The 24,606-nt window shown below is 46.7% G+C and overlaps 1 protein-coding gene and 1 long non-coding RNA gene across 2 annotated transcripts in view; both read left to right on the forward strand.

The window, feature by feature from the left end:
* The first annotated feature begins 11,751 nt into the window (after positions 1-11,751).
* The window catches only part of MEMO1 (mediator of cell motility 1), a 60,488-nt gene continuing 47,633 nt past the window's right edge, over positions 11,752-24,606 (forward strand). Inside the window, exon 1 of the mRNA XM_034764974.1 lies at positions 11,752-12,163. Coding sequence (XP_034620865.1) covers positions 12,103-12,163 — 61 coding nt within the window. The 5' untranslated portion in view covers positions 11,752-12,102. The remainder of the gene's footprint in view (positions 12,164-24,606) is intronic.
* On the forward strand, positions 12,193-17,910 carry LOC117874643. The gene is made up of 2 exons (XR_004645042.1): positions 12,193-16,247; positions 17,340-17,910. It is a non-coding gene; the product is annotated as an uncharacterized LOC117874643 (long non-coding RNA).

Raw genomic sequence — 24,606 nt, forward strand, 5'->3', positions numbered from 1 at the left:
GATTAAACAAAGACTGTGAATGGCTATCCAACTACAGAAACAGTTTCTCCTCCCTTGGTGTTCACACCTCAACTGCTAGCAGAGCACCTCACCCTCCCTGATTGAACTAACCTCATTATCTCCACACTGATATATACCTGCCTCTGGAGATTTCCATTACTTGCATCTGAAGAAGTGAGGTTCTGACCCACGAAAGCTTATGCTCCCAGTACTTCTGTTAGTCTCAAAGGTGCCACAGGACCCTCTGTTGCTTTATTATATAGTTGATTTTGAGTGTTATTTCTTTGCTGGGGTTTGTGTTGAAGTACTTTATTCGTTTTGGGGTATCAGGTTTTGATACTCCTTGTGCACTGGTAGCAATATTCATTTTCCCAAGGGACAGCACCTCTTGTATCTGAGGCTAGGTCTACACTATGGGGAGGGGGGTCGACCTAAGATATGCAACTTCAGCTATGTGAATAGCGTAGCTGAAGTTGCGTATTTTTAGGTCGACTTACCTAGCTGTGAGGACGGCGGCGAGTCGACCACTGCCGCGTCGCCTCCGCCTCTTGCCGCGGTGGATTTCTGGAGTCGACGGCAGAGCGATCAGATCCACAACATGTTTGAATTACAAACATATAGCAAAATTTCATAATTCCACACCCAATGTCGATAGACACATCATAACAAGATAATACTCAGATTACAACTATTCCAATGATACCTCACAAGGCATACTTTATACAAGATTTACCACAAGTCTGTAAAAGTGGTGACAATATTAGTGTAGATGGTCATCTTCCCCTTTAGAAAGCATCACATAGCTCTTTAAAATGGGTGAGTTAATTTGGTTGAAACCCTGAATACAAATAGCAACAGGAGCCAAATTAGTTCATTCATCTTAACTGCTATTCTATTTTTGGCCCCCTTTTCCCCTTCCCCCCTGTGCAATCAGGTGGGAAAATGAAGGGGTGTAGGGGAGACAGCAACTGGAATACAAGGAGCTTTGCAAAAACAAAAGGGCAGCAGTGGAAACTAGTGTGTTTGTTGCTTCTCAAAGAGAAGTGGAATAACTGAGCAAAAGGACACGCTGCTATTTACTGGTATTGTGATGTTTAAAAACAATGAGGAGTACTTGTGGCACCTTAGAGACTAACACATTTATTAGTCTCTAAGGTGCCACAAGTACTCCTTTGTGTTTTTGCTGATACAGACTAACACGGCTACCACTCTGAAACATGTGACATTCAAGGAGTTCAACTGTAGGTGGCAGTATCTAAAGTGTTTGAACTTCTAAAAACCAAAAATTCCACAGTGATCTCAATTGACAGTACAAGTTTCCAATACAAAATTATGTGAAGCAAGACTTCATCTCAGTCTTGATTGGACAAAACAAATTTCCTCCAAGAGGTGTGGTTCTATGCAAGTTCAAATTTTAATTTAAAAAAAGGAGGACCCTCCACAGGGCCCCAGCCCCGCCCTGCCCCAACTCCGCCCCTTCCCCACCCCACCCTTCCCCAAAGTCCCCGCCCCAACTCTGCCCCCTCCCCTGATCGCTCTGCCCCCCTGCTCCTCCCCCTCCCCTTCTTCCCGCTAATCAAATGTTCACGGGAAGCCTGAAACAGGGAGGCAGCAGGTAAGCTGGGACTGGGGCTGGGGCGGGGCGCAGCGTGGCCTAGTCCGGCCCCCCCGGCAAGAGGCTCTGGCCCTGGCGTCTCCCGCCCAGCTCAGCTCGGGCCCTGGGGCGTCGGCCCTGGTTCCGGCCGAGCGGCTCCGGGCCGCCCTGGCCCCGACGGCTCCGGCCCAGCTCGGCTCGGGCCCCGGTTCTGGCCGAGGCCCCCGGCCGAGCACCGCCGGGCCCAGGGGCCCCAGCCCCTGGCCCCCGGCCGAGCACTGCCGGCCCCAGCGGCTCCGGCCCCTGGCCGAGTACCATGACCCCTCCCTCCCTATTTTCCAGGACATGTCCGGCTTTTTGGGATTTCCTCCCGGACGGGGATTTGAGGCCCAAAAAGCCGGACATGTCCGGGAAAATCCGGACGTATGGTAACCCTAGTTCAAAGTAAAATGAATTTCATGGCTTCTCCCTTCACTCTCCAAAATAGCTTTTGGTAAAGTTTAGCTTGCTATGCAATTGTAGGTCAGCCTGGAATTTCCAAGCTCAGAGCATCTATGCTAGTCTCCAGTTCAGCTGTCCCTTGCCATCAGAATTCCAATCAGTCAGCTGTACTCATAAATGCTGATGTCAATGTCACCTGCTAACTGTGCTTCCATCTAGGCTATATTGAGAGAAACAAAAAGTTATTCTTTGCAAGGGAATGTTGTTGAAGCATGACTATTAGGAAGGTCTCTTCAGGGAGGCTTTATACAAGAGAACAATTAAGAACTTGAGCCTAAGAGCAATAAAACAATTTATAATTTTTTTAAAAGGCTTTGTAGAATTGATATCTTGGATATGTATTTAAAAAACTGCATTCCTTTAAGCCTTTATTTGTTAATTTTGTGTCACTTGATAGTCATGCAGCACTTCCTCATACAGCCTGGGTTAGAAAAAGTAGCTAGTTACTATTTTAATATTCATATCAGGTGAATGCAGTGTCCAAAGTAGAGTTCAGGTGCTGGGGTAGGAAGTAATGGTTTACTCCAATTTCATGAAGGATTTCTCTTTAAACTCCTCCAACTGGTATCAGTGAGAAGTCTAGCTGTATTTTACAGTACCAACCTATAATTAAGCCAAAACAATGTTAACATTTTTTCTTAGGAAACGCTTGTTGTGTCAGGGCTCTAAAATGAAATTTGTATTTGTTTTGTTTTTTAAATGTATAGTAAACCTTAATCAATGGATTTTACGAATAAGTGTGAAAAACAGACACCACTCCAGGAAACATACACTAATTAAAATAAAAAAAAAAAAAAATCAAAGGAGCTACAAGTTAGAAAAATCATTAACAGAGAGAAACCAGAGGATTGGTCAAAATTTTTAAAAAAGCAGAAGAAGCATTCCAGCCCACATCTACATAGCCTGAAGACATATCTCTGTTGACTCTTGACTAATCCATCGTGTTATCAGAATGTTTTATTAACCTAAAACCACAACTTGAAATACGGCAAACAAAACAAGTGAACCACCCCAGCTACGGTATGCTACAGTATCCAATAACATTGAAAGAATTGGAAACAATGCATGGTGCCTTGAGGTCTGTAGTACTTGAGATGGGCCTGGGCCTAGCAGTAATTGCTTCCCTGAAGACCATTCTCTTCTTTTGCTTCTAAAGTGACAGTGGAAAGAGGATTTCCTAAAAGCAATTCCTAAAAGCCATATCAGACCCCTCTACTTTGATTGCAGTTAACATCAACTCTACCAGGGCCACTTTAAGAATAGTCCAGACTAGAGTTGATTGAGTAAGTGTGAGGGTTTTGTTGTTGTTCAGCCACTGAACCAAAAAATTTTTTTTTGTTTTGATCCCAAGTGGAATTTTGTTTTCTCACAGAAAAAAAAATGTTAATCTAGTGAAACATTTTGAATGTTGACAGAATGGTTAATTTTGACACTTGTTTTTGTGTTTGTTTTTTGTTTGCCCAAAACTATTTGCCAAATTCTACCTACAGGGTGGTCGGATCGGCAAACAAATACACACACACAAAAAAGCGGCCGTGCCGCCCTAGGATTGGGCAGAATGCCACCCCCTAGCATCTGCCGCCCCAAGCATGAGCTTGCTCGGCTGGTGCTTGGAGCCAGCCCTGAGTCCTATACGACAGGACAGTGTGGCAAGTCAATTGCTGCACTAACAGGTTACAGAAATGAGAGAGGAAGTCAGCAGAGCCTCTGCTAATCTTCACTGCAGAATGAAGGCTGCCTTTAACTGGGGTTCAAATGTACCCAGGGTCCCATAAACAGAAGAATCAAGTTTCCAGCAGTTCTGAATCAACAGTGGCTAGGAGTCAAAGAATACATTTATCCAGATACTTATGAGGGTGTCTTGCATCCCTTTTCCTGCTGGGATTTTCTCTCTACTTTAGGACATTCTGTGGCTGCTTGGCAATTCGCCTTAATAAACCAGAGTTTCCTGAGAGGAGTGTTAACAAGCCTAATAACTGGCAGCAGTTGGGCTTCTAGGTGCTTAAAAGACAAAGATTATAATAAGCCTTTAGCTAGTCAGACTGTGTGGGGTTTATTTTGCCAATCATGTGTAGGCTGAAGTGTTGCAGGCATCATCCTCTATGACCCCCCCCCTCCCTGCGTACTACTAAGGTACATATGAAATGATAGTCTTTTCCACTATGTTATGCTTTAGACAGCAATGAATGGGTGTGGTGGGTGACTTTCTTTTAACAGCAGAAGGGATGTACTATTAGGGCTGGGCCACCCTAACCCCGCACTTCGAACTAAGATACGCAACTTCAGCTACGTGAATAACGTAGCTGAAGTCGAAGTATCTTAGTTCGAACTTACCGCGGGTCCACACGTGGCAGGCAGGCTCCCCCGTTGACTCCGCGTACTCCTCTTGCGGAGCAGGAGTACCGGCGTCGACGGCGAGCACTTCCGGGATCGATCCCAGAAGATCGATTGCTTACCGCCGGACCCGGAGGTAAGTATAGATGTACCCTTAGAAACGGCAGATTCTCTGTAGACTGAGAATGGCAGTTTGAAATAGATGGCTGCAAAGGGGAGAGAGAGCTGAGACAACAACCACAGCAGTGAGCTGCTCCCTGAGGAGGGGAGAGAGTGGGAGGAGGCAGTGATGAAAGGGTGACAGAAAACAGGGTAATGTGTGAGAAGAGCCGTGTCAGAGAAGAGGAAAATGAGAAAAATATGAGGAAGCAGGGCCGGCTCCAGGCACCAGCTTCTCAAGCAGGTGCTTGGGGCAGCCGTTCCGGACAGGGGCGGCAGTTCCAGGTATTCGGCGGCAATTCGGCGGACGGTCCCTCACTCCGCCTGGGAGTGAAGGACCTCCTGCCGAATTGCTGCCGCAGATCGCGATCGCGGCTTTTTTTTTTTTTTTTTGGTTTTGGCTGCTTGGGGCGGCCAAAACCCTGGAGCCAGCCCTGTGAGGAAGTAAAGGAAAAAGCAGTAGAACGAGAGAGTGTGGTTGCAAAAAAAAAAAAAGATAGAAATCCACCTGGCCGGACAAGTTTTTCTTTGTATCTTTCTTTGTATTCATGATGGGTCAGGTCAGGGCTGTTGCTACAGGGAGACAGTAGGGGTTGCTTCACAGCCTCCTTGGATGTCTGGGCCAAGTGCTCAGCACAGGGCAGGATGATCCTGTGCCTCTGTATTACTAGCACTGGGTGGGCCTGTGTTATTGTGTTTTCTATGAAGAACAACTGCCTACTTCTTTGGTTCTGCCCCAAGGGTCTTATTTCACTGCAACACTAGTGGGGGGAACCAGTTACCTGCTCTGGCTTAAACTATCTAGGGAGCTAATGGGATGAATCTTTGTAAAGGCAGAGACCCCCTGAAGAGAAGCAAAGGGTGGTAAAATACCTCCTGCAATGGTAAGTGAAAAATTCCTAGAAAGAGAAGGAAAGGAGGGGGAGACCCCATTGGTAAGGAGAGAGGGGAAATGGTTGGTGAGACATTGCTAGAGTGAGGGAAGAAAGGCAAGGAGAGGTGAGAAGCTCACTCAGAAAGGGTTGAGGGAAAGTTTAGCAGGGACAAGGTGCACTGCCTTTTATACAAGCTAAGCTGCTTAAGAGCTTTGACCTGCTAAAATAGAGATAAAAGTGTTCTTGTGCTGGGTTTAGCTAGCTCATGTTAGCTAAACCTGACCTAAAATTGCCCATTTTTCCTAGTTTAGACAAAGCCAGAGAGGTGGGAAAAGGAAAGACCGAAGGAGAGAAGGGGCTTGTATAGAAGGGGAAGGAAAGGAAAGAGATGAAGCATGAGGAATAGCACAAAAGAGCTTAAGCGAGGTTCAAGTAAAATGGAAAGACTGAAGAAAAAAAGACAAGCAGACAGAGGGAAAGCAACCCTTGAGTTCAGAAAGGAAACAAAAGAGATTAGAGAAGGGAAAGTATAGTTTACCCTTCTTGATACCCACCCCCCTCAAAAAATTGGTGTCTAAATGTGACAAAACCATTTTAAATCCAAAACAGGGATTATATGATTCTGTGTGGACTGAATGTTCTTAGGAAAGCAAGTGGTGAGATGGGTATAGGAGTGCAATGTTCTAAGGAAGGGAAATAACCTGCTTTGTTTTACTCTATTGATTCTGGCTTTTCGAGGGTGGGGTTTTTGCATGTTTGGAAATATACAAGGGCATTTGGATCTCTGTGACATTGGTGCAGGCTTATTTAATGCGCCACACTGGTCAACTATTCTTACAAAGAAGTCCTGAAGACTTCTAGGAAGGTTTCTATATATATATAGATATATTTTTTTTTAAGGTGTGGAAATCTTTTAATTTAAATAGTAGAAAATGGCACTTGATATTTCAAAACTTTTTGGGAGACGTTACGATCTCTAGATCCCCCTAACTTTTTTTGAACTACTAACAACCTCCTAAATTTTGCTTTACTGGTTATGGTATGGAAGCTTATGACAGTCTTGAATTGCTGTCTGACCTGACTTTTCTTGTTTGAATAGAAGCATGATAATTGTTCCTCACCATTGAGTAAAACTTTATCCCTACAGTTGGTTCTGTTGAGAGGTTAATTAGTGCAGAAGTTGGTACTCCTAGTACTGACCTATCTATTGAATGTGGTTTGGGGATTTTAGGATACAGCTATAACTGCAGTCTGCCAGCATAGGGAGTAATTATATATTGAAGTAGTCATCATGATGATTCTTCAAGATATTTATTACAAAATAAACCTCTCAATACACTGTATGCAGTGATAAGCTAATATTCATTTAAAACTATGGTGAGAGACAGAGAAGTGGAGGTCATGGAAGGGGTCAACATCTTCTGAGGTACTCAGGATCCACCTCCTATGATTCTGTGACAAACAAAATCAGTTTGAGACGTTGGCGTTAATGGCCCCTCAGCTTCAATAAAAGGGGGCTGGTGTCAGTGTTTTGAGAGAAGATCACTCAACTCAAGAACTAATTTCCCCCCCCCCCCATTCCCTTGCAGAGCTTGAATTTGTTGACCTACAATTACCAACAAATTGTTGAATTTGTTGTTGCAAAGCTTATTTGTTGTCCCAGACTTTCTCTGAGGAGTGTTAACTTTTTGGTTTTGTATGTAAATAAAAAACAAAATCCTAGATTGTACATGTGCTTGGAGCCTTGAAGAGAGGAATCTTTAAAATGATATCAACAAATAGTTTCAACAGTCATGCAACTAGGGTGACCAGATGTCCTGATTTTATAGGGACAGTCCTGATTTTTGGGTCTTTTTCTTATATAAGTTCCTATTACCCCCCCACCCCCATCCCGATTTTTCACATTTGCTGTCTGGTCACCCTACATGCAACATTCATACTGGGATACAAGAAAACATTTCTCTTCACTCAAAAATCCTTCCTCCCCATGAACTCAGGTGGCTGCAGTCTCTTGGTGGCTGCAGTCCCTCATCTCTCTTCCATTGTTGCTGTGCTCCCCCTCTCCTCCTTGCATCAGTGACTGTGCTCCCTTTCCCTCCCCCACTTCAACAGCTGTGCTGCTCCTCCCAATTATCCCTCTTATTAGCTATTTTGGGAGAGGAGGTCTGTTGATGTCTCCATGGCAGCAGTCCACTCACAATCAGATGAGGAATTAGGTGGGGGAAGGGGTGGAAGAGGGTTAAGACAGAAGCTTACTGAACATATACTCCAGTGGCCCCTGTTGCACACCATGGAAGCCAAGATGTTGATGTGGCAGAAGTTTAGTGTTGGAAGCTGTGCTGGCTCAAAACCGGAAATGACAAGAAAGAAGTTTTGAGGCTATTTGAGTGACATTGAGCAAACTATAGCTCCTTCAACCTGAAACTTGCCTTTATTTTGGAAAGTGGTGGATTATTTCCCCATGTTGTCAGAATTTGAACTGGTTTCATATACGGTAACAGCCTCTTTCTATAGATAACTAGTGCAAAGGTGGGGCCACTTGAACCAAGACTGGCTAACTTCACAGTCTGAATTAAACCACTGCTATGAAAACAGTATAGTAATGTGGCTGCCCTTCTAGAAATGCAGTACAAAACATGGAGAAGACCCAAAGGACGATAGTGAAGGGATGATGATCCAAAATAGTAGAATTAAGTCATTAAAGCCTTTAAATAACCTTGTAATTATATCTCTCCACATAAGTTTTGGGTGACCAGATGAGAGACATGAAATATCGGGACGCGGGGAGGAGGGGTGCCAGCGGATCAAAAAAAAAACCAACTCCAAGAGCTGGCGGCGGAGGAGGAAAAAACAAACAAACAAACAAACAAGCCACCGGAACATAGGAAAAATTGGTGGGGACTGAGAACCCACCGGCAGCTCCACGCCATGCCACGCCCCCCTGCACCAGCTCGCCTCCGCTCCTCCTCCACCTCCCCTGAGCGGGCGGCCACGTCCTGCTTCTTCCCCCCTCTCCAGCGCTTGCGCCACCATATAGCTGATTAGCGCAAGCCTGGGTGGGAGGGTTGAGGAGGAGGAATGCGACGTGCTTGGGGAAGAGGCGGGGCCAGGCTGGGGATTTGGGGAGGGATCCAATGGGGCAGTGAGGGGGTGGGGCTGGGGCCAGGGCAGGGATTTGGGGAGGGATCCAATGGGGGAAGGAGGGGGCGGAGTTGGGGCGGGGGGGGGGGGGGGCGCGAGCCCCCTCTGCCTGTGCGCCAGAGGGCAAACTATCGGGACAAACAAGTAAATATCGGGACAGTCCCGATAAAATCGGGACATCTGGTCACCCTACATAAGTTAGCACAGACTGGGCATACTGAAAGCGTGAGGCTGATCCCATTGGGAGTGGGAGAACTCGGTTATTGAAATAAATTGAGGAAATCTTATGCCATAGGGAGTTTAAATTGAGAAGTAATGGAGTCTTGTATAGGGAGATGTACAACAACCAGGAGATGGAAATCTAATGATACTAATTCTCAAGGAGAAAGTGCCTTGTGATTTATTATACTGCAGTGGACATCTTGGTCCAGAGAATGCTACTTAACTGATGAAGAGAAGATTTTATCAACCACAAATCTGGCAAGAAGATGCTAAATTGTAAGCAAAATGTCAGAATTGCACTTTGTTGAAGAGCTCAGAAAGACATAAAGTACTCTTGCCCAATGAGAAGACCATTTTATTAGAAATTTGTGATGGACTACTTGACATTCTCTCTCATTAAGGAAGTGAGGCTTATGAACGCCTTAACAGAATACTACCATTTATCTTAGGAACGCTGAAAGAATCCAAAATAGAGAACTGTTGTCTCTATTGAACTGCCTGTAACTCCAAATACTCTTCCATGGTTTACACTCTATTGCTTCCCCCCGATGTCTGACCTGCATGCCACATCCTCTATTGTAGGAATTAAGTATAGCAGAAGGCAAAGCAACAGCAAGACTTGGATGCTACTACCAGGGTGGCAAAAAAGCTGGAGCCAGCCCTGGCTACTACTACTGGACTTCAAGAAAATGCTGGCAATACATGAAGATCTCTCTGTAAGGAGATCACAGAATGCATGTTCAGATGTCCCCTAGATCAGAATTAGAGCCAAATTATTCAACAGGAATACAGAACTGAGAGAGAAATTTGTGGCAATCAGTGGTCTTGAGACTGCTAGTTATGACCAAGAAATGGAGGTTTTGAGGGCTTGTAACGTAACATTCATTTACCTCTTTGAAACTTTTATGTGCATTTAATGTAGACAGTGATATAATGATATATAACCTGCATGAAATTATTTTTGTGAACTTCTGCAACTATCTAGCTGGATTTGCAAGCTAGTTACATTTTTGTCAGCTTGATCCGTGTAATTTAAACCCATTTTATTTTCAAGATTGATTCAGTCTGAAAACCATGTTTGCGAAGCTAAAGGAAAGCCTATGCCAGAAGCTAGCGCAAGTGGTTGCCCTGTGAATGTGTGTGTACTTAGGGGGGAGGAGGAATGATCCTCTTTCTTCCCACCACCACCAAAATCCCAACTTCTCTTCACAGTTCTTCCTGTATGAAATGCCAACTCCACAAAGTTTGAATCAAGTATTTGATCTGTCTTTTAAGAGGGCTAAAATCAGACAAAACAAGTTCATCTTTCCCTAAATATGCTTGCTTTATAGGAGCAGGCCTAGTGATTGTTGTTTTTGGAACAGCTGTCCTGTCCTCTTTTTATGCATTATAAAACTCCCATTTCAGTTAAATCCTTTCTCAAAACATACTTCTTTTGTAAGGCACTCACAAATGGCCACAGCAAAATTATTTGTGAATTCCAACTCATAGCATCTCACTACGGGTCGGTAGAGTCTAAGATTGTTGAGGCCAGGAATATGTCTTTGTTGTAAAGTGCCAAAAGTACAGTTAGTGCTTAATTAGTAAATAAAGTTGGATACATCTGTAACAAAGACCACACAGTTGTGGTGCTATTAGGGGAATAGTGAACTCTGTGTTTCCTGTCTTTAGTTATACGTGATGATGTAACTTGTTATGGAAACCTTGCTCATAAACCTTCTTGCCTATTTTTGATGGATTGGATGTGGTGAAGAGAGAGGAGAGATGCTGGAGTCTGAATCACTTTCTTGTGGTTATGGAGAGGGTGAGACTGAGGTACCTCACACAGGAAAGCCGTTTTTTACTCTCAAAAGAAATTTAGTTTCCCTCCATAGTATGACACATAAGACCCTATCTACATAAGACTTGCAAGAGAGTTTAAGAACTATGCTCAGGTATAGGTTAAACTTAGTTGTAGCTAAAATCTGTTAGAATTTAGGTTTGGACTGCTAGTGTGAATAGGATCAAAGAATTTTAGAATCATGTTGCCTACTGCCAGTTTTTGATAAATTACTTGGGCATAAATCTGGAGTAAATCCACTTATGATGATGGAGTAACTGTAATTTACATTAGTGTGGCTGAGATCAGAAAATGGCCCAAAGTTTCTACTTCTCAAAGTGTGGCTCTAGTCTGAAAAGTGACTATATAAAAATGGCATCTTTTTACTCAATGACACCCTCTTATTTTCCTTGTGGGATACCAGAGAAAATCAGGGAAATTTGCTGCCTTAAAGGACAAAAATAGTTTTGTTTATTACCCTTTACTTCCATTCGCTGTGCAGGGCCAACACAGGTATCACGGAATAAGGGGGATTGATATAGGATCCCCTAACTGGACCTCAGCTAGTGCCATTGCAGGTCCCAGCCCGCTGGGGCCCCTGTGGCTGAAGCGTGGTGCGCGGGGCTGCTGGCTACAACTGAAAGACGGGCCGGGGGAGCGCTGCCGGAGTGGCCCGCACTGGGGCTCGCCTGGGTAAGGCAGCGAGCGCGCAGGCCCGGCGAAGCCCAGGCGGTCGGCACCGGGCCCCCACGGGCTTAGCCCGGCCGCACCGCTGTCCCCGCCGGAGCCTCGCTCCCTAGGGGTCCGCCCAGCCTCCCCACGCTCCCCTGCCCTCTTCTGCCCTGCCACCACAGAGACACCAACTCGCCAATCAGCGAGACCAGAAGCCATCACCACGGCAACCCTGCTGACCAATCCACACTGGTTCTCTGCCTGTGGGTCTTTATACCCCCGGCCCCCATCGGTCCGCTCCACTCTAGCAGCGCTGTCCAATCACAGGCCGCGATCGGTCCTGTGGGGCGGGGGGAAAAGAGGGAGAGCAAGGGCATCCAATCGCTGCCGGGCTTTTGCTTTCGTCACCCAATGGAGAGCCGCTTTGGCCGCTTCTGTGCAATCCGCATTCCACGGGAGTCGAAGAGGGCCAAACCCGGCTGCCGCGGCCTCCTCTTCGCCTCCCCTCACCCGATAGCGCGGAGTAGCCGGCGGTTGCCTCGGGCTTTGTCCCAGGCCGGCTCCCCTCCCCCGGCCGGGTTCGTGTCTGCGGCCGAGCCGCCTTTTCCTGCCTCTCGCAGCGCTTCTCCCCGAGCCGCCCGGGTCCGCGGCGCCTCCGGCAGCGCCGCCCCCCCTCTCGGGGGCTCGGGCTCTGCCGGGGGAGGAGGGGGATTAGCGCTGCCGCCGCGGCCGGGCCCGTCTCCTGCCCCCTCCCCCCGAACACCATAGGCGGCTCAGGCACCAAGATGTCCAACCGAGTGCTCTGCCGGGAGGCCAGCCACGCCGGCAGCTGGTACACAGCCTCAGGTAGCGGGGCCGGCCGGGCGCAGCCCCGGCCACCGGGGGGAGGCCGGGGAGGGCAGGAGGTTTAGGGGCCCGCCCCAGTGGTGCCCTTCGCGGGGGGAGGGGGGTCGCTGCAGGGTGTCACCGCCGCTGGGTCTCGGGGCCCGGCTGGAGCCGGAAGCTGAGTCAGCGCTTCCCACCCCGGAGGGGCAGGTCAGCGCCGCGGCCGCTCATCCCTGCGCCGCCGGCAGGGCCCCTGCCTCCCTCCCCGGGGTGGGAGCTGCAGGCCCCGCCTCCGCTGCTGATACGGGTAGTCGCGGCGCGGAGGGGGCCGTGCGGGCACATGGCGCTGGCTCCCGTTCACACGCTAGCAAAGGCAGTTCCCTCCCAGGCAACGGGCTCGCCCCTGCCTGTCGCGCACACGCTCCGGAGCCAGCGGGCCCGCGGGCTGCACATGCAGCCCCAGCTAAAACCGTGCAGCAAATCCCCGAGTGCGCCTGCAGAGCAAACTGGCTAGTAAAAGAGGACTGGAAGGGCTCATTGTGCCGCTAACTGGTTGACCCGAGCTGCCCGTGTCCCAGGTACGGCCGTACCCAAAGCATCGACACGGGCAGCGGAGTGTGGTATGACTAGGAAAGGGAAATATAAATTGATGATAGAAACGTAGGAATCGCTATATCAGGAACAAACCAGTGGTCTGAGATCGTATAATACCTCCGATGGTGTTGGAGGATGCTGGGTACCTTATAGGTGTGAGAAACTGTTGTGGACAATTATGGAATAATCAGTTTATAAGGGAGGTTCCTGAAATAACTTTCTAATGTTGAGATATGGTAGAACATGTAATGATGAAAGCCCCCATTTAAATGTAGGTAAAGTTTAACCCTAATAAACATATATCTAAGATGCTCAGAATGCAGTCTGATTTGTGAACCTAAGTAGAACAGAAGGAATAGAAGAATACATTGATGACCAATCCTGTACTTGTTTAGATGGACTGATGATTTAATGGTGTCTTTCTCTCTCTCCCACCTCCCTTTATACTGTGTGGTGATTGCATTGAATTATCTTAAAATAGTCTGTGGAGTAATTCATTTCAAAGAGCCAAGTATTAGTGTTGTTTGGCCTGCAAAACACTAACTGGGATTTTACTTTGTAATGGCATATATAATCAGACATGTTATCGTAATGTATAATAAAACTGGTTTACGTAGGTTGATTATGCCTTTGTGTCTCTTGCATATGAAACTCCTTGCAAAGTGGAGTGCATAAATGAATGGGTATATGCATGTGGTTTTGCCTCATAAAGTTAAGTAATTTTACACCCATTATGTCAACTGCTTAATTCTCCAAGCTGAGATGAAAACTCTCTTAATGTAAGTGGACCAAAACCAGTTTTTAAAAAAATAACTTTTGGCTTCCAATTCCATTGCTGTTTCTCTTCTTCCATCCCATCATTTTACTGAAAATCACTATTGAGATTGATAATGTGAGAACTCACTATCAGATACTATCGACTAGCTTTTATTTTTATGTTGATGCAATAATCCAAAACTAAAATGTTTTTATAGCATTTAATATTGTATAAACAGGACTATTATTTCTGTCCCCTAATCTCCATAGTCAATTTAATTATGTAGGTGTCATATATTGGCTAGAATCAAGGCTATTGTGGCACAAGCAGCTATCATAGCAGTTTTTCCTGCATTTTAAGAAAAAAATCTTATGCGGGGGGGGGACACAACATTTGTACTGCTGTTGCTTTTTCACCTAGCCCATTTCTGATGGCATTGTGGAATAAAAGTAAAGTGAAACTGATCTGATCCCTGTGTGTTTTTCCTATTCTTTCTGCTGGCCCATTGGGGAAGTAGAAGATGCAGGTGCTGGGCGCACTCTATAGAGTTGATGGGTTAGAGAGACACTAGCAATGTCTTTTCATGTAGTCCAAGCAGCAGTGAAGGAGTCTGTCATTGGCTATTGCACATGGCTTCTCCCTTTCAGTGATAGCAGTAAAGTGATAGATAGTGATCTGATCAGTTTCAAGCTGTGTCTGCTGGCACTTTAGGAAAGTGCTATATGTGGTGGCAAGAAACTGATTGTGAAGGAAGGTGGTGAAGGTTGAGCTGGACAAAGGAAGTTGTACTGATGGCCTGGTGACACATCCAAACTTAAGAACAAGTTTTGTCACATGCACTTTGGAATGTTGAGGTCTAAGGGATAATCCAGGAGGAGGAAAGAGACAAAGACAGGAAAACATAAGAAGAGGGAGAGACAGGAAGATGAAATGAGCAGCTTGATTTTAGTAGGGATATTTTGTAACTTGAGTTTTATTTCCTGGAATCGTACTCCTACTTCAGTGTAGTAGCAATCTTTCAGCTGGAAAATTTGTAGATGTGATCCACTCCAGGCAAAAACACTAGCTCAATTTTCAATTAAATCTAGAAAATTCTAATGCTTTACCAACTATTCTGTATAGACACCTCAAATAATAAATTTATTTGAATATGAGGTTACATATTTCAACACAAGTGAGGACATTCAAAAATTGTCTTTCATGGTAACATTAACTTGCCCAGATTGCGTTTATTTTAATTAGTTTACTAAATAATCTTCTCACATTACTTATCAGTTTATTAGCCTAATTAGGAAAGTGATTTAAAATCCTCCCCTCCCCCCCCCCAACTCTTATATTTAAACCTGGCCATGCTGCAGCTAAACATGGTTATTGTCTGCACACAACACAGTTAGTTTAGTTACCCAGTCAGCTAAGAGAGGCCTAGGTTGACACATTACTGTCTTTCTGTACTGGTTCAGCACACACTTTTTGGGCAGATGATACACCTCAGCAAGCCCATGTAACTAGTTTTGTTCAGTTGTGCTTCACCCAGTTCTCTGCAGTAGGACATCTTAAGAGTGCATTGCCCTACATGCTTTTGTATGCATGTGTTCTGGGTATTGACTGCGAAGACAGTATGGGATAGCTGGCCAGAGACTCTTCTCAAGGGGAAAAAAAATAAGAGTACTAGATGTGGAGACACAGACACACACATGTGAAGGTAGAAAAGCTGACATTAGAATATGGTTCAGTTTGAGTTCAAACTAGTCACAAAATCATGGTCAAAATTTGTTGTGTGGATGGGGCCTTATTGTTACTTTATTTCTTTTAGTTAGTTTTTTAAGAAATAAAAGAAATTTGAAGGGAAAGAGCCATTTTTTGATAGATTGACTGGATTTTAGCCTACCCCCTCATTGTCCACACATCTGCAAACCTTTAATCCAGGTTTGAATGTTCTTTTAATCTGGGCTTGCTTGTCTGGCAGGAGGTATAGATGAAAGTCCAGGTTTCACTTTAATGCAGGATCTAACCTGCCTACTTTGCAGTGAGGATACAACTGAAGATTGGGTTATGATAGTCCTCCAGTGCATTCCCACAGTTCTGCAGGGGCTATGTTTTCTGGTCCTCCTACCTACTCGCCTCCTCTACTGCAGAAGTCACCTGCTGGTTTATGTACACTTGGTTGGCATTTAACCCTTCATTCAGCATGCTCCATTTCTGCAAAGTTCAGCTCCTTTGAACAGCATGAGAAGATGCTGTCTCAGGGTGCTGCTAGCTGGCCAGAGGATCACATCAAGGTTCTGGTTGCTCTCTGGTGTGAGCAGTAGGAAAATAGTTTTGGGAGATACAGTTGAAATTAGCATCTCTGCAGGAATATTTCAAAGACTGGGGGAGGAGAGGGATCAGGTAGATGACCATTCAGTGTTGGGGGAGAATTAAAAACCTCAACAACACCTACTGCAAGGCAAAGGACACCAATTGAATGTCCTGCAATTCCTCATTTACCTGCCCCTACTATGAGGCGTTTGACTAGATGTTTGATGCTGTCGTGCGTACAGAGCCCAGTGCCAGGCTTGATGGGCTTTTTGAAGTGGAATGGTCTGATATTTAGACTGGGGGCAGAGGAGAACCTTGTGGCAGAAGAGCTGGAGCAGATCGCATGGCCAGAGTGGCTGGAGGATGTCCTTATGCTGGATTCCATGGACCTGTTCAAGGATGTACCCAAGGAATGGAATGTTGAGGAAGTGGAGTCAGAGGTGGAGCCACAGTCAGGTAAGAGACAGCTATCACCTTTATTATCATTATGGGGGGTGGTGTAAGTGTGGAGTGGGGTTTGCTGACTTTTGACCAGTGCAGATATTATTACAGAGGATATTGCATGCTATGAGGTGGCATTAGCTTCAGTTGAGGGTGGAAGCCATCATTTTCCCTTTTCCCTCTTCCTACTCCATCCATGTGTGATCCAGGATGGATTCCGGGATGGAATTTAAACATGCAACTAGTGATTTATTCTAACTAGGATTTAACATAACACACTTGTTCAACATTGGGATTACGGGTTTAACAGGAATGAATGCATGTATAATATGGGTACTCTGCGCTCTGTTTATAACTGTTATACTGGGATTAGCACTAAAGCCTTGCCTCACTGGCTATATTAAGTGGAAACGTCCCTTGGTGACAGAGGTATTTGGCCTCCTTGGTTTGTGTCATGTTGTCCAGGCCAGGGGAGATGGATTAGGGTGGGGTGGAGGAATGAAGATAAAAAGGCAGATCTATTTGTAGCAAGGCTGTGCATCCTCCTAGTTCAATATCTTGTTTGCTGAACCCCCCCCCACCCCCCAACACACCTAGCTGATAATGCTTGAGAATTTTGTCAGTGAAATTCCTCGGCAGGGCAAACTTGCTATACCTATCCCTGTAGCTTACTAGCCTTGTCCAGTCATTGATATGCTGATCAGGTACCAGGCGGTTAAATAACACCTTGGCATATATAAAGCTGATCCTCTTCCAGTCTGGGATCCCCAGTAGATCAACATCCCCCAACACTGTTGCATTGTGAAATAATGTTAAGACCATCACTAGTAACAGACCCCTGGTCATGTAGGCCTTACTATCCCTTTTGCCCCCCACAATTTTAAAAATAAATAAATTATATAAAATACTTAAATTACATCTGTGGACTGGTAACCTGGGATACAGCTGCTTCTAATCATTTAAATATGTTATGGCTGAAATAAAGTCATACCAAGTAAAGAGAAGTATTTACTTGTGGCCTTTCTATTATACAGAATGTAAAAAAGATACTTTTTCTTTCTTTCTTTCTATGGTCAAAAATATAATACTCTTTCATTGTCTTGTTAGGACCTTTCACCTCTGCTGGGCCCAGGCTTCTTGGGGAAAGGACTCTAGGGGAAAAGGAAAAAGGAGGACCTGGTACAAGAAATGGCTAACGACTTTGGATGCAATTTAGATGTGCACTTTGAGTTCCAGAAGGAACAGCTAGGGCGGAACAGGAAGGAGGAGGGAAACTGGTCATGATTATCTTGAGCATGATCAAAGAATGAGGGAGCAGGACTGACAGCAGCAGAAGGAGCTGATTTTCAGCTTGCTGCCATCGGGGGAGTTAGTCGCTCCACAGTGTCAGTGAACACTCTTCTGTGCTACCACATCCTGCAGCTGATGGACAACTTGGGGTTGGTGTTGGTTATTAGTCATTCCATGTACTCCTGGAATGGAAGTGTGTATGGGCAACTTCTGTTCACGCAACCCTCATGCCTTGTGGCACAAGGAGACCAGGTGCACTGATGTGCAGTTCCATTTCAGTGAGATGGCATTGATTGTGGCAATTTACCCACTTGTTGCCAGCTGGGCTGCCTGTATGGTTCTTAAAGTATATTTGTAGTAATGTATAATAAAGTATTTTTTCACTATTGTTGTGTGAATGCTTGGGGAAACAAGGAAGAGGCTGGAACCTCTATCCAAAGGTTTAATAGGTTGCTCAAAATTACATAAAAGCAGTAACAAATTGATAAATTGGTATGTGTACTAAACACTACATGGCATCACATTTCCAATACATCCCCCGCCCCCCAGCAGTGCAAGGATGTTGCACGCAAAGCATCCCTTACTTCTCCTGGACCCTCCCTAGTCATCAGAGGTATGCTTTCTGGTTGCCTTTACTAGGCCTTCAAAACAGCAGTCTCTTGAGCCCATTCCAAGTAAAAGCTCTCTTGTCCTCACAAATGTTATGTAGTGCACAGCACACCAATAATATGAACGTCACTGGGCATGCTGGCATTCAAACAGATTTATAGTTTGTCATCTTGCCTTCAGTTGGCCAAATGCATGTTCTGACTCCATCCTACCACTGCTCAGTTAAACCTTCTTCTGCCCAGTACTCTGACATCAGCATATGACTTCATGAGCCAGGGCAGCAGAGGGTAGATGGGTCCTCCTGAAATATCAAGGGGGTTTCTGTGCCCACTGTTACCCAAATAACATGGTTGGAATAAGGTCCCTTTTAGGCCAAACAGGTATGCCAGATCTCTTGAATTCCTCGGTGTTATACATCTTGCTGGTAAGCCCACGTTGGTGTTCATGAACAGGCCTGTGAGATTGATCAAGATCCGCATAATGCGCAAGTAATATACTTTCTGGTTGATGTCTGCATGTGCTTCTTGTAGTGGGCAACTGTGTACATGTGTGCCAGTAATAGCTCACGTTTTAGGAGCTATTAGTTCAAGAACATTAGCACCACTGTGGGTGGGTAAACCACAGCAATAATGGCCTATACTGGGTATGCAAACACCACATTGGAGAACAAGAGGTTAAGGAGCAGTTCTGGAACCTGGTAGAGAGGATGACCAGATGTCCCGATTTTTATAGGCACAGCCCTGATTTTGGGAGCTTTTTCTTATATAGGTACCTATTTGCCCCCCATCCCCGGTCCCGATTTTTCACACTTGCTATCTGGGCATCCTACTGGTAGCACCCACAGACTCTGCACCAGCTGGAGGTGGAGCTTAAAAGGGGAAGCAGAGCAGCTCAGAATGGGCCAAGCAGTGGAAGGGAACAGACCTCTGCTCTGAGCTCTGGGTAAATAACAGCCCAGGAGCTCATGTTGCCTGTGCCCTAACCCAGTCTGCAAAGGAGAGATTGGTGACTGTGAAGATCAGAAACTTTTTGGTTCAGTTTTTTCATTTACCCTTGGGCGTGGGGGACTCAGGCAGGAAGGGATATAGCTATTTAGCACCTCAAGGTGCAGAACTTAGCTGCCTACCATTAGAGCCTGGTGTGAAGGCTCCACAGGCTGGAGTTGTAGAGAAAAAGGGAGATGTCAGGGAGGGTGGGACCACGTGCCATACCCCTGCCTGACAAGAATGTGGCACTGCTAGTGATAGTCACCCTTCACATGGCCTCAGACACATCCACCGCCTCTGCCCCAACAGTTGACTTGCCAAGGCAAAACTGGTTAGCCACTAGGGTGACCAGATCACAACACTAAAATATCAGGACACATTAGGATGCTGTCAGCCCTGCCCATAGTCCATCCCTGCTCCTCCCAGGCTTCGCCTCTGGTCCCACCCCCTCACCATACCCTTCCTTATCCCCTGACCCACTGCTGGCTTGCTGCGTCCCTCCTCAGTCCCCCACCCGCCGCTTGCCTCCTCCCCCTCTGCTCCTTCGCCTCGTCACAGCACTGACTTCCCCTCTGCCGGGTGGGTGCTCGCCCCCCCCCCCCCCCCCTTCCTGCCCTCGCTCTGCCGCCATTCCACCGCCCTCCCCCAAGTCCCTGCCCCTGCCCTTGCCTCTTCTCCACCTCCTCCCCTGAACGTGCCGTGTCCCTGCTCGTTCCTCCCTCCCTCCCGGAAAGCACTAAGTGCCAACAAACTGCTGTTAGGCAGCGGAAAGCGCTGCGAGCGGGGGGAGGAGCGCGGGTGTGGCACGCTGGGGGGAGGAGGGAAGCAGGAGGTGAGGAGGGGGGAGCTTGGCTGCAATTTTTCCCGATGGGTGCTCCAGCTCCGGAGCACCCATGGAGTCGGCGCCTCCCTCCCGCTCACCTCCTTACCTGAATATTGGGACAAATGATGTCCCGATTGTACATTGATTGGGACGCGGGACAAAGGGTTAAATATCAGGACATCTGGTCACCCTATTAGCCACAGACCTGTAGCAGTCTGGGGTAGTAAGCTTCCAGAAGGCCATAACAACCCACTTCTGGACTAGTATGGCCTCTCTCATTTGAAGGTCAGGCGAGCTCTTTACATGGCTCTGTGAAGGTGGCCTTTCTTGAGCAAAAGTTCTAGAGCCACTGCTGTTCATCCCAGGAGCACACAATTATGTAGTCTTGCCGCTCTGTGCTTGTGGTCTTGCAACAGACCACTGGTCAACCTAAAAGGAATCCACAACAATCACAACCGGCATTATCTGTGTCCTGGGCCATGCACCCACCATGCATGATCTTCTGGCTGAGACTTCTTGTTGCCTTCTTAGGGTTGCAGATTGCTGCCATAATGCCCTGTGCTATGTCTCATACACTCTATCTTCATCCTGCTGCATTAACGGAGCAGCCAAAAACAGAAATAACATTGTGCTGTGTTGCAACCATGCCTTTCCAGTATTGGAAGGGACAGAGCGTGCACAGCCAGAAGTGCTTTTAGTTTGATGTGTTGGGAGGCTAAGAATATTTCTGCACAGGAGCTCAAAAAACAGACAAGTTGGCCCACAATGCACCATAACTGAGTTCTTAAAGTGACTCAGTTTAGTGAGGTGCTAAGAATCCTGGGATATTCCCCTAAAAATCAAAGCACCTTCTCCTGGTTGCTGTAGCTCCACTGTGGACTTATCTACATGAGTCTGATGTAAGTGAGGCCAGGGTGGATTTGATTTAAGTCAAATTGATTTAAATCACTAGTCAGGAAGACTCAATTTAATCATGGTTTAATACATAAAAGTGCATTCTTGTTGGTTGTTATAACCTTAATACATATTCTTCACAACTCAGAGATATAGAAGTAGGTTTCATTTTTAGAAGGTACACACTATACATTTTTAAACAGCGATTTATTTTGAAAACTTTTCAGATTAGTTTTACAGCTATATCAGAAAATGAGTGATTGTTTGGTTATTTCATTTACCAAAGGTAATTGAAGCAGATATTTATGAAGTCATTGGGAGGTGAACTATCTCCAATTCAACAGGTTAATCATTAATATTTGGAGAATTTTCTTGCCATGCTGTATTAGGAGGAGCACATCACCAGATAGACGTTTAAATTATTTTATTTAACAAAAACAACAACGTTAAGTATTCTGGATTTTTTTCTTTAACAGCAAAGATATATTTTAACAAAACAGGCATATGTCCTTCGCTTCTCACATTTATCTCCAGACTTCTTCTCCTTGTCCAGATCTATTCCGCCCCCAACAATCTTCTATTCATTGAACTTTTTGAAACTTTGCACTTTTAAAGAGAGGTAAGGGATTGACTCTGTGTATGCAAATTTGTAGAGGGACAATAGAGTTGAGGTCTATTATTTCTCACCTTTATATTTTATTTATTTACTTAAAAACATTTTTTCTCTTAACAAGCATGTTAGCTCTGGAGAAACAAATCGACAGTTTGCGAACTGCAAAACTAAGCATCTCTGATAGTATCTTGTAGACTGAGCACTGAATCCCATTGGGTAGATAGAAAGATTAACCTAAATAATTATACAGAAGCTCCTGGAACCCCATAAGATTGGGTCCCTAATCCATGAACTATTGGAACTCATTTACAAAACTTTTCTTAGGCCTTGTCTACACTACGAGAGTAGTTCGAATTTACTTGCATCGAATTTTTGGAATCGATATTGCAAAGTCGAACGTGTGTGTCCACACTAAGGACAGTAATTCGACTTTGTGAGTCCACACTAACGGTGAAAGCGTCGACATTCGAAGCGGTGCACTGTGGTCAGCTATCCCACAGTTCCCGCAGTCCCCTCTGCCCATTGGAATTCTGGGTGTAGCCAGCAATGCCTTCTGGGTAACAAAATGTGTCGAGGGTGCTTTTGGGTAACTGTTGTCATCCGTCCATCACTCCCGCCCTCCCTCCCTGAAAGCGCCGGCGGGAAATCAGTTCGCGCACTTTTCCAGTCATTGACAGCGCGGACGCCACAGCACTGCGAGCATGGAGCACGCTGCGACCATTGCTGCAGTTATGGCCGCTCTCAACGCCTCGCAGCTTATCATACAGGTTTCCCTGAGGCAGATGCAGAAAAGTCAGGCGAGGAGGCTACGGCACCGCGGTGATGTCCTGAAGTCTGAGAGTAGCACAGACCTCTCAGAAAGCAGGGGACCCAGCGCCGAGGACATCACGATGGCATTGGGTCATGTTGATGCCGTGGAACGGCGATTCTGGGCACGGGAAACAAGCACTGAGTGGTGGGACCGCATAGTGCTGCAGGTCTGGGATGAATCCCAGTGGCTGCGAAACTTTCGCATGCGGAAGGGAACTTTCCTGGAACTTTGTGAGTTGCTGTCCCCTGCCCTGAAGCGCAATGACACCCGGTTGCGAGCTGCACTGAGTGTACAGAAGCGAGTGGCCATAGCCCTCTGGAAGCTTGCAACGCCAGACAGCTACCGGTCAGTCGCGAACCAGTTTGGGGTGGGCAAATCTACCGTGGGGGTTGTTGTGATGCAAGTAGCGAAGGCAATCGTTGATGTACTGCTGCCAAAGGTAGTGACCCTGGGAAACGTGGAGGCGATCATAGATGGCTTCGCAGCGATGGGATTCCCAAACTGCGGTGGGGCCATAGATGGAACTCACATCCCTATCCTGGCACCGGTCCACCAGGCCACCCAGTACATTAACCGAAAGGGCTACTTTTCCATGGTGCTGCAAGCACTGGTGGACCACAGGGGACATTTTACCAACATCTACGTGGGATGGCCGGGTAAGGTTCATGACGCTCGTGTTTTCAGGAACTCTGGTCTGTTTAGACGGCTGCAACAAGGTATTTACTTCCCGGACCACAAAATAACTGTTGGGGATGTGGAGATGCCTATAGTCATCCTCGGGGACCCAGCCTACCCGCTAATGCCCTGGCTCATGAAGCCCTATACTGGCGCCCTGGACACTGAAAAAGAACTCTTCAACTACCGGCTGAGCAAGTGCAGAATGGTGGTGGAGTGTGCTTTTGGCCGTCTCAAGGGGAGATGGAGAAGCTTACTGACTCGCTATGATCTCAGCGAAACCAATATCCCCATTGTTATAGCAGCTTGCTGTGTGCTCCACAATCTCTGTGAGAGCAAGGGGGAGACCTTTATGGCGGGGTGGGAGGTTGAGGAAAATAGCCTGGCTGCTGATTACGCACAGCCAGACAGCCGGGCGATTAGAAGAGAGCAGCGGGAAGCGCTGTGCATCCGGGAGGCTTTGAAAGCAAAGTTCCTTAGTGAGCAGGGTAACCTGTGACTTTAAAGTTTGTGTACAGAGAAGCTGAACCTGCCCCCGTTTCCTTACCCAGTCAATGTTGACTATCCTATCCAGTTACATACCCCCTTCACCCCCCTTCCAACACACGTTTCGAAATAAAAATAGTTCTACTTTGTTAATGCACACCGTTTTCTTTAATACTGTTTTCGCGGGAATTTTTTAAAACTGGGACGCAGACTGTGCTGCGGAGCGGGTGTAGTGTAGTGACGCGAATGAAGCTTCTGAACTCAAGGATTGACAGGCTCCGCTGCGGTGGGATGGTTGTTTCAACAGAGCCTGTCACCCCTCCTGATCGGGACTGTGTGTATGGGGGGGCTATGTGACTTTGTGGCAGGGGGAGGACGTTTACAGATCCCCTGCTGCGTGGCTCTGTGATCCTGCATAAGGACCGCCGCTTAAGATCTGTAACTGCCCTCCCCCGCCACAAAGTCACAGAGCAACCCACCCCCCCACCACATAACATGAAAACAACCTCCCAGACTAACCAGGGTAACTAGTCACTGCATCACTGCACTGTGTATGTGCCCTGCTGCTGTGCCTGCCCCCGCCTATGTACCCTGCCAAAGGTGACTGTCCTGTCCAATTACCAACCCCCTTTCCCCTCCTCCTCCAAAAGAACATGATTGAAACAGTATTTAACAGAAACGTATTTTTTATTATCAACCACACATGGAACTGGGAGGTGAAACTTGGACGGGGGCTTGTGTCAGGCGGGAAGGAAAGAACTTTTCAAATTTTGGGGAATGAGAGCCTTCTGCTACTAGAGCTCTCTGCAGGGGTGGAGTGAGAGTTAGCAGGGACTCTGCCGCCTCTCCTTCTTTGCACTTTGGGTGAGGTGGGTATGGGACTTGGTGGCGGGGGAGGGCGGTTAGAGATGGACTGCAGCGGGGCTCTGTCCTCCTGCCTCCGTTCCTGCAGAACATCCACAAGGCGCCGGAGCGTGTCTGTTTGCTCCCTCAGTAGTCCAAGCAGCGTTTGAGTCGCCTGCTGGTCTTCCTGCCGCCACCTCTCCTCCCGATCCATGTTTGCTTGGTGCATTTGGGTCAATTTCTCCCGCCACTGGGTCTGCTGTGCTGCCTGGGCTTGGGAACAGGCCATAAGCTCAGAGAACATGTCCTCCCGTGTCCTCTTCTTCCTATGCCTAATCCGCGCT

Source organism: Trachemys scripta, chromosome 3 (genome assembly GCF_013100865.1).
Source record: "Trachemys scripta elegans isolate TJP31775 chromosome 3, CAS_Tse_1.0, whole genome shotgun sequence".
Lineage (NCBI taxonomy): Eukaryota > Metazoa > Chordata > Testudines > Emydidae > Trachemys > Trachemys scripta.